This window comes from Nymphaea colorata, chromosome 4 (assembly GCF_008831285.2).
Source record: "Nymphaea colorata isolate Beijing-Zhang1983 chromosome 4, ASM883128v2, whole genome shotgun sequence".
Taxonomy (NCBI): Eukaryota; Viridiplantae; Streptophyta; class Magnoliopsida; order Nymphaeales; family Nymphaeaceae; genus Nymphaea; species Nymphaea colorata.
The window spans coordinates 2,814,714-2,828,165 of record NC_045141.1 but is presented as its reverse complement, the minus strand read 5'-3'; the positions used below and the strand labels follow the sequence as shown (position 1 = coordinate 2,828,165).

The window sequence follows — 13,452 nt, the reverse complement described above, 5'->3', positions numbered from 1 at the left end:
GTCGACTCTTGGATTTTAGAACCAAAACAAAGATTAGACACCCCTGATACAGACATCAAGAAACTTGATAAATTAGAAGAATCTAGTCTTGAAAGAAGAATCAGGAGACTAGAAAATTACTGTGATGACCTAGAAGAATTTAAAACTAGGATGCAGGCTCAAATTGACGAGTTACAGTCACAGAAATCTCAGAAAGGAAAGGCTACAGTTTCTAACATGGCCTTAATGCATCAGCAACAAACATCTGATACTATTGGTTTCCAACACCTGGAACCAGAATCCACTCACTTCCACCAACTCTTAGTAAGATGTCGAATAACCATAGGAGACTCCCTGTTAGATGCCCAAGCCTTGATCGACACAGGATGTGCAAACATGATAATAGATCAGTCATTGGTACAACCAAAATATATTAAAACTTTAACTGAACCCATTATGGCTGAAACAATGTTTAGAGCCAATTACAATATAACAATTACATTCCAAAAGAATTTGTAACTATACAATTCTGGACAATTCGAGACACTTTAACAAAAGTTGTTCCTGACCCAACATTGTACTTCAAAACTTTTGACATCCAACATATTTTTTGCATTATTGGGTTATCTTTCTTGATAGGCGGCCATGAGGGCATCGTTATCTCGAAATTCGGCCTACAATTTTTACAGGACCCCCATATCCTTTTTTATTCATATTACCTTAACCCTGATCTCCATCCTACTAACACCAGTCGTGTGCCTGCGAACCATGGTGGTACCCCTCCAACGCAAAAGCAAAAGCAAAAAAAGCATAAGATAAAACTCGAAACCCCTGGTCAATGCACCTGTCCAATTCCTGGACAATGTCAGAAAAATCCAACGTACCTTTGCCAAAGCCTTCTAGACACTCAACACGTGTCAACTTTAATAGACCATGAAACTAAAACACTGTTACCCACCTATGAAGGACCTTTAGAAATAGATATAATAAACTATGAGTGTCCAAGCTATATGCTTGGCAATAGAAGAGTCATAAACTTACTAGAAAATATATGAATAAATTCCAATTATCCAGACCTTGATGATGTTATTTCAAGACTGCCAAAATTAGAAATTATTTCTAATGAGCCCCAAAAATATTGGGATGAAAATAAAATAGAATGCAAACTCGACATAATTAATCCAGACTTAAGGATAAAAACAGCTAATATCAAACATTCCTTAGAAGTAGAAAAAGAACTAGAAAAGCATATAAACGAATTAGTTAATCTTAAGGTTATACAAAAGGCAGCAGTCCACATCGTTCCTCTGCTTTTATTGTAAATAAACATTCGGAACAAGTTTAACGTAAAACTCAAATGGTGATAAATTACAGAAGATTAAATGACAACACCCGAGATGACGGTTATAATATACCGGACAAAGACGCTCTTATACAAAGAATCCAAGATAAAACATATTTTTCAAAATTTGATTATAAAAGTGGATTTTGGCAAGTTAGGATGGCTAAGGAGTCCATAGAATGGACAGCCTTTACATGCTCCCAAGAACATTTTGAATGGGTCATCATGCCTTTTGGGCTCAAAAACGCACCCAGTGTTTTTCAGAGGAAAATGGACAATGCCTTACAGAAGTGCAGAAAATTTTCAATCATCTATATTGATGATATTCTAGATTTCTAGTTGTCTCCAAAACCAAAAGGGAACATGTGTCACATCTAAAGCAAATCTTCAATGTTTTTGGAGAATAAGGAACCATCATTTCAAAAACCAAGATAGAATTATTAAAAACACATAAATTTCCTTGGGACAGAAATTGGACATGGATATATTAACCTCCAACCTCATATTGTACAAAAAATTATAAAAGATTTCCAGATAAAATCGAAGATAAAAAATCACTACAACAATTTTTAGGTATTTTAAATTACGCCCAACCATATATCCCTCAATTGCGTAGATGCATAGCAGGACTATATGCTAAATTAAGACCAAATGGAGTAATGTTCTTCAACCAAGAAGATATCGAACAAGTTAAAACAATCAAATATCTGGTTAGTAATCTTAAACCTTTGTGTTTACCTTATAAGTTCAGATTTTTTTTTAATTTTAAAAAATTTACCGTATTTTTCCCTTTTTCCCTGTTTTTTTCAAGCACGCCGTATTATAACAGAGAAAAACTTCGTTGTTTAAAACTTCAAGACGTTATTTGTGACTATGATATATATAATTAAATAAATACATAAATTCATTGTTTATATCCATAAAAATTTTATATTACTGAACAAAAAAATATAAAAATATACCCATGTTGAGTCATGTCGACACGGGCACCTCAACTAGGTATTAATTGGAAAGTTTTTTTTTCTTAAGAAAAACTCAGGAATTCAAAAAAAAATAAAATATATTATATATAAAAATAAAGGGAAATCCATGATAAATTTTCTAAACATATTTATAGTTTTACAAAGCACACCACCATAAGAGCAGTTTGCATACAAAAAAGAACAATTAAAAATTTGATAGACATGCCCTTAAATGATTAGTACCATCATCACGAATATCATTTCTAAGTTTTTATAAACCAACTTTCTGGCTATCAATTGGAAATTTTATCTTTCTTGAGAAAAATTCCGGAATTCAAAAATCTAAAAAAATATATAAGAAATAATAGAAAATTTTGCATTGAATTCATTGCCACTATTATAGAAGAATCATTAGTAGAGTTATTTGTTTGCCTTATGTCCATTTCCAAGCTACAATCTATAGTATGATTGCGTGTGCCTCCATCTTTAAGTTCATAATAGTTTATTTTCTCTTAACTAAAGCGTAAAAGGTTCAAAAAAAACCAAAGAGTATGGTTCACATTCAGGAAATTAGATGCCTATGAAACAACCAAGCTAGTATAAGGCATGATTAGCTCTTCGCATTATAGTCATATGTGTTTCCCATCTTGATCAATATATAGGGATACTCTTAATCACTTTTCAGGTTTGGACAAAAAGCAGTAGTCAACACCTAAGGGGTCATTTGTCCCATAAATCTGCCCCAAGGATTGGGCCAGATTCATGAAATATCAGTTCCAGTGTTCCATGAATCTGCCCCAATGTTCGGGCAGATTCATAGGACACTCACAGAGTGTCCTTACTCCAAAGAACCCCTAAGGTTTATCCTTGTAGCATTACGAAACTTGGACATTGTGTTCTTGTTCATGTTCTTTCTCAGTAACTCTTGTCTCATCTCATGATCAGGCGGACACTTGGCTCCAGTAGAACTCTGATTTGGCTCAAGTGGCCAAGCTTTGCCAAAACAAGCATGCCAAGAACAATATTTGCTTGTATAAAATTTCAGCATTGAAAAATAAATAACAAATTTAAGTATCCATACAATTTTTCTGAGGGAGGAGAAACTTAAAATATATACACTTGTAATTCAATGTATCAGTGATTTAGTGGAAAGACCTTTTATTTTGTAGGAGGCCTCCCACTGATAGTTGAATAACGAATAGACATTTCAACTCCCATGGCTTTCTCTAACATCAGTCATGCACATGGTTGTGCTCCCTGAGGTATGCAATTTAAAGCACAAAAAATGCAAAAGCCGTCTAGGCTGTTGAGCCTTTTTTAACCTAACCAATCCTACATACACAAGCTAAAATTAATCATGTACCTTTGGTTCAGTTAGTGCTCGTTTGGCATTGATAATGCAATAATCTCCTAAAGCACTCTCCAGCATGAGCTCATAAGAGCTTCCTCCATTCCACAAGACAAGCAAAGCCAAAACTAAGTTGCACTCAATCCTCATAAACCATTTCATGTGTCTTTTTTTGTTGTCCATAATGATCCAAACATTCATAGTAAAGACTTTTTAATTGACAGTGTGAAACACAAATAAATGAGTGAACTTTATTATTCTTAACCTAACGACATTGATGGCAAATGAGATTGTTTATGAAGGACTAAGGTTTTTATTTCTCAGACAACGTGTCAACTTTGATCACAACACTCGTTCGAAAAAAGCAACCCTCGTCTATATGCAACACTATAAATGTATCAATTTCACCAGTTTAGTGACATTCAACATACCCAAAAAAAGGCGAAGATGATTTTATTCCAATGCCATCTATCTTATAGCATCTCACGAAGCAGTTGACCATAATATTTACACCTCAAAAGCTTGTATTTTTGGTGATGTAAAGAACATGAATGAAGAGAGATATAAAGAAGCATAATGAAAGAATGTTCTAGGAATGAGAGCAAGCACAAACAGGCCCAAACTAGACTAGGCTGCATGGTAAACAGGGTAGTAACAAAAGTTCTACAGATAACTTCAAAATAGAACCAGGCCAAACCCTAGCCATCCCAGAGAGCAGCTAAAGACGTTCATTCATATTAGTGCAGGCTCTTCCACGGTCCTACCTTACAGCCCATGGCTCAGTCAAGTCCAGAATGTTACTTAACTACCACTATATAAATAGCTCACAGCAAAGATGCAGCAGTACAAGTTCATGAACAAATAGCACACTTCTTGTAGTAAAGAAGAAAAAAGAACCCATCCATGTAACATGGAAGGAGCCAAGGAGGTAGGGGTGCAGCCAGAGGTTCAAACCATTTTCAAAAAACTTACATACAGAGACAATGTAGAGAGTATGTGTGCACTATATATATAGCAACAACAAGATTTAAGAAAACAAACACAAATATTGATTGTTTCTATTCATAAGATACAAATTACTAAACGAAAAATACAAAAAATATGAGTCTCTCACGTCCCATACACATACTATGTCCAGCCGTGTTGACACCGTATGGTGCCTTTCTAGGAGTGGCTGTGTGAAATAGGAGCCCATAACGAGCCCAAAATTTTAATCAATTAAAGTTCAGCAGAATGTACAAATTCATCAAATACCTGATATCAGATACCGAAAAATATGTATGATAAGCAAATGTAAACTGAAAAGGCTTGACATCTGTGTTTCTTATGCGAGATGTCAGCATCAGATCTCCTCCAGGCCCCAGGGTAACCCTTAGACGAAACTCAAAGCTGAAATGACATTGAAATACAATGTTTAATCATCCAAATAAGATACAGTAATCCATGATGCATGTTACACTACAATGGTGTTATGTAAGCAAAGGAAAGGCATTCCTTTGTGCCTGTCTTTGTGTAGAACCACAATGGCATGAATAAAATATGCATCATGCCCATTTCCAAACCCTCGTACCTATGAGGCCATATCTTCAAATCATCCTCAGATGGCCTTAGGATCAAGTCAACAAAGGCCTTACTAGAAGTAGATGTCGGGAATGGGGGTGGGTCAGTGTCAATGCTCCAAAACCTATTCCTTGCAAATCCATGCCGGTCAAGAGTTCCATGACTACTGAACTGCATACAAGTAAAAAATCCCCAAGTTCGTAAAAGTTCAAATTTGCAAGAAACAGAACTACAGGAAAACAACATACTTGCGGGAAGCATATTGGTATCCCACCACGTATGGGCTTTAAAGACTTGAAAATTGCCTGGAGAAAAAAAAGCAAGCAAGATTATGACAATGCTTCTGCAACATAAGCTGATAATGCCTAATCTTGAAAATTTTCCAAAGAGAAAAAGCAAGCAAAATGACAATAGATCTGCAATGTAAGGTGATAAATACCTAATCTGCCAGCAGGTCAATGGTTCCCCACTGGAATAATGTATTGAAACATGACAACCCAAAAAAGGTGTTGAAATGTTTTACACATAACTTATGGAGCAGCACATGAGAAAACATGATAAATATTTGTGCAACTGAAGCCATACAAATGGAAAAAATGCAGAAGAATGCAACACACCAAGTATAATTCTCAAAATCAGGATGCATGGAGATGCCTGTACAAACTCAAAAATACAAACCTTTACCTAAAGCAACAAAACTGAAATACCATCTCAAAACAAATTCTTCAGCACCAGTTCTAAATTTTTACAGTCAAAAACATCAAGTTCACCTGGAAACACAAAGTAACCGACAATGAATTTTTAAAAGCAAAGAACACAACTAGATAACAAATTAATCAAAGACCATTAAAAAAAGTTAAAATTAATGACAATGTTGAGAATAATTGTGACAAAAAGAAATGAACATGTGAATACCAAATAACCAAAATCGTCAAAGGAAATAGATGAAACTAATGATAATAGGAATAGATTGTGTCATAAGATGTCCAAGTGTCATTGATATGCTAAATAAAGTGTACATGAGATACAGTCAAAAACAAATTGCATCGCTCTCCATATCCATAAACCAAATTGTAGAGCATAGATATTTTTAAAATAATGAAATAAGAAGATCGGTCATATACTTTGGACTCATATAGAATAATGAAATAAATGATCACTCATATAGTTCTGAACTTTACTTCTTTATTATGCTATGTATCACTTTTCCAATTCCATTAATATTGCATGTATATCGGATCTAGCTTACTTAGAATATATATATATATATATATATATATATATCAGTAGACTCATGGACATAATAACAAGCTCTTGCAAGAAAGATGCACAGAGACGGTACCTTACTGCTCATGAACAGTAACTCTTCTCCATGATCATTTTTCCAAGAAGTAACTTGACCCCCATACAGATAAATCTACAGAAAATCAAGGGAACAAGAGGAAGATTAAAAAGCAGCATACCTGTAACCTGATTTCAGAATGCACAACAATGTGCTTGATTCCCAACCAAAACAGGCATTTGTATAGCACAAAAGAAAACAAAGCACACAAAATGAAATAATATTTGAAAACAAACCCTGGGGAAATTGAAATTCAAATAGAATCTGCTACAAGCTCAAGCCATTACAAAATTAAATCACCGAGTTTTGAAAGTCTGACTTCTATATATTCTTACCAACAAAAATGGAATAATAGCACGTTTGGAAAATCAGGAAACAGACAAGCATATTTCTCCAAATTATGATTAATGGCTATTATCTGAAGGTCACGGTGGAATTACAATTTGTACAAAGGAAACAGATCTCCAATCTGGAATTGTCTGTAGTGTAACTCCAAAGGATAGGATGAGCCTTAACATGGACCTAGAAAGGCTGTCATAGTTGAAACTTGAAATATAAAATCAGCAAACTGTAACCAGTGAGAAGAAAAAGATATGTAGAATTAGTGAACTACCAAACATTATCCCTCTCTCCACCACTTGGGTCCCATATAATGGGTTGTTCACATCGTATCTGGTTAACCAACATACAGGGACCATGCAATTTGTTGGTCTTTGGTTAAAATTTTCACTAAGAGTTGGCATATGCTACAGGAAATTGTTAACCATTCAAAACATGCCATAAGACTTTTCCAAAAAAAAAAATTTGCTGGCTTACTCAGCACGGCATAACTTAGATCCGAAAGATAATTCCTTCTTGAACGCACAAAATGGCATAACAAGGCAATAGGCTTCAATACCACTTTGAATAGAGAGAAATGACCAAAACTTTCATTAAGATTTAAAAAAAAAAAAATCAAAACAAGAATCCTGCATAGGATGCATTATGTAGAAACAATAAGCAGAAGAAATTAATAGGGGTGGAAGCAGATCGGTGCATGTATGACATAGAACTCTTGCAACGGGGAAAAGGAAATGGGGAAAAGATGTACTGGAACAATTTCAAGCAATACAAAGGAAGACAGCCATAAGAATTTATCATCATGAAAACTCTTATTGGCTCAATGGGCGTATATCTTATGCCTTATAACATAACGAACCAAGAAAAAAAATGTAAAGCTCAAAAGAATTGCCAATTTAAAATTTTAGACCAGCAAGAACACAAAAGTAAGCCTCTGGACGTGTAGCCCAGAAGTACTGAAACCCTAGATCCTACCATAAATATAAGTCATTGTACAAGAGAAGCCCAATTCTAGATCTCTAAGCATCAATATTCATGAATACAAAATGAATTTGATGAAACAATGACCCTCATTAATATCAGCCTAATGTGAAGCCATGTCATAAATGCAAAGCATTTCAAGGAAAAACATAGAAACAGGCTGCATTCATAACATAGACACGGATTAATCAATTTAATCACCATTAACAAGTAATCGAACGTGTTCTCTTACAGACATAGCATGGCCAGCGAATTCGTATCAATGTTCGCTAAGTGGTGAAAATAGATCGAACAACTTTCTGCCGCTATTTGATGCAAGAAGTAACGTTCTCTGGCATGCAGTAGTCAAATCTATATAGTAGCAATCCATGATCGAGATTCAAACATAGAATATTATACCAAAAAAGGAAAAAAAAACAAAGAGATTTGACACCTCTTAGTTTGATACAAAAATGCAACATATACGAAATGCATATCAGAAAATAAGAAGCTCAAGAAATCAACAATACACGAATCTTTTAACAGTCGCTTATCAACGGATCAGCAGTCAATTACATCTGAAGACGAAACATATTGCTTTTGACGAAAATAATGCGACATTATCTTCGAATTAGGTGCCCAAACTCTAGATTCTACCACAGATCATCGCCAGAGCTCACTGTCTCGTTCAAAACCGAAATAAAGTGGAAGGATCTTATTTTTCAAAGAATCGAGTACCTCTGCGGAACTGCCGCGAACTTCCCTCAAGATGACCTTGTCGAGACCATTGACGCCCTTGCAAGTCTCCACAAAGATGAAAGACTTCTGATCTGACATGGCTCACAGAAAGAACCCCAATGACAGATCCATCTTTCTACCTATTTAAACTCTATAGAAAAAATATAACCCCAAATTTCTGAATAGTTCTCTCGGAAGAAGAAGGAGGAGTCGGGAGGAGGAGTCGGAAGGGGCGAAAAGTTCGTCCACTTCTTTGAAGGGGAACCGCGGCCTGCGTGGTTCTTACAAATGGACGCACAGGCGGATAGGTGCTGCACTCGTGAGGAGAGAGAGAGAGAGCGGTACCTATAGCGTGGTTTTACTTTACCCTTTTCTCAAGAAAAAGTTATTTTAATGCCCGCCAATGTTTACAATAATGTCTAAAACAGACTCATTATTGTTAGTATTTTGATAAACACTCAGCTTTTGCCGAAAATCATACATTACGAGTCATTTCTGTGTTAGGCCCACACGCGGTGGCGTGTCACGAAAAATTTGCACTCATAAATTAAAAATCATTTTTCTTTTTTAAAGTTAAGTTAGAATAACTTTCTAAACTAATTGTAAAGAAAGAGAATCATCATTTTGATTTTCATAGTTCAACACTACAAGATTATTTAATATTTCATTTCAAAACTTTGTTTATTTCAGCAATACATACATAAAAGTGCATGCATGTTGCTGAAATTAAACCATGATTTCATAACATCTAGCTTAAAACTTCAAATTTTCAGCTCTTGAAATGCTAATTTTCAGTTATAAATGCGCTAATTTCCATAGAACTAGAAAAGGTTCTAATCTCATTCTAATGATCTAATCAATAACCTAAAAGCACTTTTAGGAGTTGCAGGTTTTATTCATACATTTTTAGATTTGCATGGGATTAATTATTATCTTAAAATGATGCAAAATCATATTCAAAATCCAATTTTCATGTCTTTCAAAAGAAAAGATCAAAAATGCTGAAATCAACCACGGAATAGATGAATCTTTTAGCATAAAATTTGAATTTTAGTTTGGTTTTAAAAAAGAAAATTTTCTAAAACTTCATTTTTAAGCCCAACATGAATACCCAATACAAATGAGAGTGTTCTCAAGAGGAACATTCGTCTTATTGCTTTAGATGTTTAACTTATAAAAAGTTAAGCAAATATTCAATAACTTGTCATCATTTTCTAAGAAACAAACTCTCTTAGAATCGACATTTCTGATTTTCGGTCATGTAAATCAGTATAAAATCTGATTTTATGGCTATTTGATACCAAAGTGGATGACGTCTCTCACATATTTTGAACAGTGATTTTAACATCAATGATTGTCATCATTTTGATGATTTTAAATAAGTCTCAACTTGTGGACTACATCTCTAACTCTTGTGCTTAATAATATGTTAAGCATACTTAGAAAAAGTTCTATATTCCAATTAAAAAATCAATTTTTGTGCATATGGATTACTAAATGAATGTTAGGAGATCATGAGGGAAGAATGAATATCTCATGTAGTTTTTTTTTTTTTCTTGCATGAATTTTTACACACAAAATCAAATTGTGCATATGCGCATTCTCAAGAAATGAAGTGATCTTATTTTAAGTTACAAAAAAGTGACCAAGTCCTATTGCAATAAGAATGTAGAAATCTCACTTAGTTTGAAAAGAAAACACAAATAGCATGCCCCAATTTGTTCAAAATACATTTGAAAAAAATATGTTTTCTAACATTTTGAAATCCACATTTCATCAAAATAGCAAGTTCCACTTACTTAAACAATTCCAATTTTTTTCTAAACTCATTTGAAATCCAATTCGTATCTTTTAGGCCTAATCATGTGATTTGGCAAAAAGAGACTTCAAAAATCAATCATTTACTAAGAAGACTTAGCTATCTTTTGTCGAAAATCAATTTATTTGCTAAGTTAACTTAGCTATTTTTCCAAAATTTGATTACAAGTTGATCCAAAATCATGAAATAATCTTGAGTTCACAACAAAGAACTAGATCTCAATCTCTAAATTTTCCAATCAAATTCTGAATTATCTATCCAATTGTTCAATCCAAATTTCTAATCCAATCTCTAAAATCATGGATTAAAGCCATGATCCGAACAATTCCAAACAATTTCAATATTATTGCCAATTTTGGACTGCAATTCAAATGGCACACATATTTGTGACCAAAATGATGGTCTTCAATCCAAATCAATTTAAAAAATTTTCAATTTTGTCCAAAATAATTTACCCAAATTCTCTCAAAACTAGTTGAATCTTTAAATATCTTGTCAAAACAAGTTAATTTCCGGCACTTATTTGACACCTCGAAGATGAGAGGGATGCAAATAGATAGCAACTATGATAGGACCTACCATCATCCATCTGAGGATTTCTTAGATCATCTACAAGTTATTTTCACAATATCGGATATCAATTGTATGAACCTTTCATGGTCAAACCTACCAACATCATATTTGCATTCATTTAGGACTAATTGAGGAAATTTCATGTTCCCTTTAATTCTATAAATTATCTTACGCCTCCTCAATTTAGGAGTTGTATGAAGCCCATGTATATTCTTTCAAATTTTCAAATCTATCTCTTAGGAATGTATGCAATAAAGCCATATATTTTGCATATACTCGTGAATTTTGAAAAACAATTTCTTACCTATATCATGTCTCGGTCATCATGTTGCAGGGTTATTTCTTGGACATTAGTTTAAAATATAGCCTTACAACTAGATGAACCAATTAAACTCAAAAGTCCTCCCATTAGTACTGAAATAGACAACAGTTCTGGTATATTAGTGGGTGAATAAGGACAAATAGAGAGCCCAAATTTAGAAAACCCATTGGAGGAGTCTATGTCTGTACCATAGATTTGGTATATAAGCATACCTCAAATTTTGAATAAATTAGGATCATTCAACCCGTTTATTTTCACAAGTTCTAAGACCAATTTCCAAAATAATGCATATAGGCAAGAGTCCTAAGAAATACATTGTTTGATTCAATTGCTTCTTGGATGATGAGATGAAATGCACTACCTTTTCTACAAGTCCATGTCTAAACTCAATGTTAAAACTCTTCTCAAGTCTCTATTGGATCAACTCGTGTCATTATCTAATTAAACTTTCTTTTGTCAAGATGGACTCTGAAAGCATTTTTTCCTATGACCATATCCTATTTAGATTGTGTCAAGGTTGATCCAGATATCGCGTCATTCCAAGTGGAGTCTATCTATCTCAATGGTATCTTTCATGGTACCCAACATTTTGGTGTATTTTTCTAAATAACTTAGAAGATTGTGGACTCAAAAAAGCAGTCAATCTAGTAATGCAGCTCAACAATGATAGTCTAATCCATGTAGCAAATGAAAGATGGAACCCAAGGATTAACACATTTTGGTTCTCAAGAGGTGGAATGACAATCACCCTAGACAAAATTTCCAATATCATAGGTTCTCCTAAGACAGAAGGTGACTCAAGAAGACCAACTGAAGACCAATTCATTGTTAATCAAGGTCAAGTCAAAACTTTAGCAGTGATTCACAAACTCACGGGAAAACGGAGTTGGCTATTTCTAGAGAAAGATCGGCAACAATACCTCCAAATAAAAGAATTTGGTAAAACATATTCCTAATATGTCAATCCTGCTTCACTTTCCAGAAGTGCCACGAACAGGTACAAAAATTTCATGGTAACCTGCATTGTGGGTCTCATCTTCTTCAACAATGGAGAACATATAATGAACTTTTACACAGTTCGCCTATTCAAAAAATGGGGGCATGTCAAAGTCCAACATGTATCCATAGCAATGGCAGCAATGGCATTCCTTTACCGAGGATTGACCAAATTTTTTGTTGGGGATGCAAACTCGATAGAAGGATGTGTCTCTGCATTACAATGATGGTTTTACATGCACATAAGGCCACAATCATGTCATTTTCAAAATGCTGACGACCGCTTATCCAGCATGGAGCACTACCATAGGAAGATAAAGATAGTGGATGAGTCTGCCATCATTTGGGACTTCATTGACCGAAAAGTCATCAAATCAAGATACACCTACAACCTAGTCAAAGGAAGTTTTCTACTAGGGCCATTTTTCACAATTGACTACCATATAGACCGTTGCGACAGACAATTCTCGTAGTGTCAAATGAAAACATATCCAATTGAATCAGAAGGAGCCATTGTGGAGTGTGAGCTAGATACTGAAGAATAGCCCAAAATATATACTCCTACCCAACAACGTTGGGTATCATTTGCCCATTTGTATCTTATGTTTGGACCAAGCATGGGTCTTGAATATATAAAATGGTGGAATGAATCCACCCATTTATCCTTCTATCTTAGATCATCATGTCTACTTCAAATGATGTAGTCAACCAAGTGAAATTTTGTCAAATTATGTCAAACTTTGTTAAGTCTTGTCAACCTCATTTTCTTTGCATTATGCAATCAAAATTTATCATACCGGCAATGTCATCTCTTGTCATATCAAATTACGACACCTGCATTTTCCATCTATCAAGAGGAAACCTGAGAATCAAACATCAAAAGCCTTCAATGAGGCAAATCCAAAACTCATTTAGGCAAGCTCATCCATATAAAAACAAGATCAGCTGTCACCTTTATTTAATGACTTGATGGAGGAAATTAACATGAGCACGAAAGAAAATCCAAAGTTTTGCAAATTGGGACAAACATCTTAGTAGAAGAAAGAGAAAAGTTGATAGACTTCATAAAAAATCATCAAGAAGCCTTTTCATGAACTTACGAAGATATGCCAAGACTTGATACCAAACTGGTCAAACTAGAATGCAAACCAGTAAAGCAAAACTTGAAAAAA

The 13,452-nt window shown here is 34.3% G+C and overlaps 1 protein-coding gene across 2 annotated transcripts in view; it reads right to left on the bottom strand.

The window, feature by feature from the left end:
* Positions 1-8,918, bottom strand: part of LOC116252374 (putative glucose-6-phosphate 1-epimerase) — a 28,652-nt gene extending 19,734 nt beyond the window's left edge. Inside the window, exons 1-5 of one of the 2 annotated variants that reach the window (XM_031626578.2) lie at positions 8,571-8,916; positions 6,534-6,608; positions 5,440-5,496; positions 5,202-5,362; positions 4,886-5,020 (exon numbers count right to left, since the gene is read on the bottom strand). In XM_031626578.2, coding sequence (XP_031482438.1) covers positions 4,886-5,020; positions 5,202-5,362; positions 5,440-5,496; positions 6,534-6,608; positions 8,571-8,669 — 527 coding nt within the window. In that variant the 5' untranslated portion in view covers positions 8,670-8,916. Of the gene's footprint in view, positions 1-4,885; positions 5,021-5,201; positions 5,363-5,439; positions 5,497-6,533; positions 6,609-8,570 lie in introns of both variants that reach the window. The other variant, XM_031626579.2, reaches the window with a different exon arrangement.
* Positions 8,919-13,452: the final 4,534 nt, after the last annotated feature.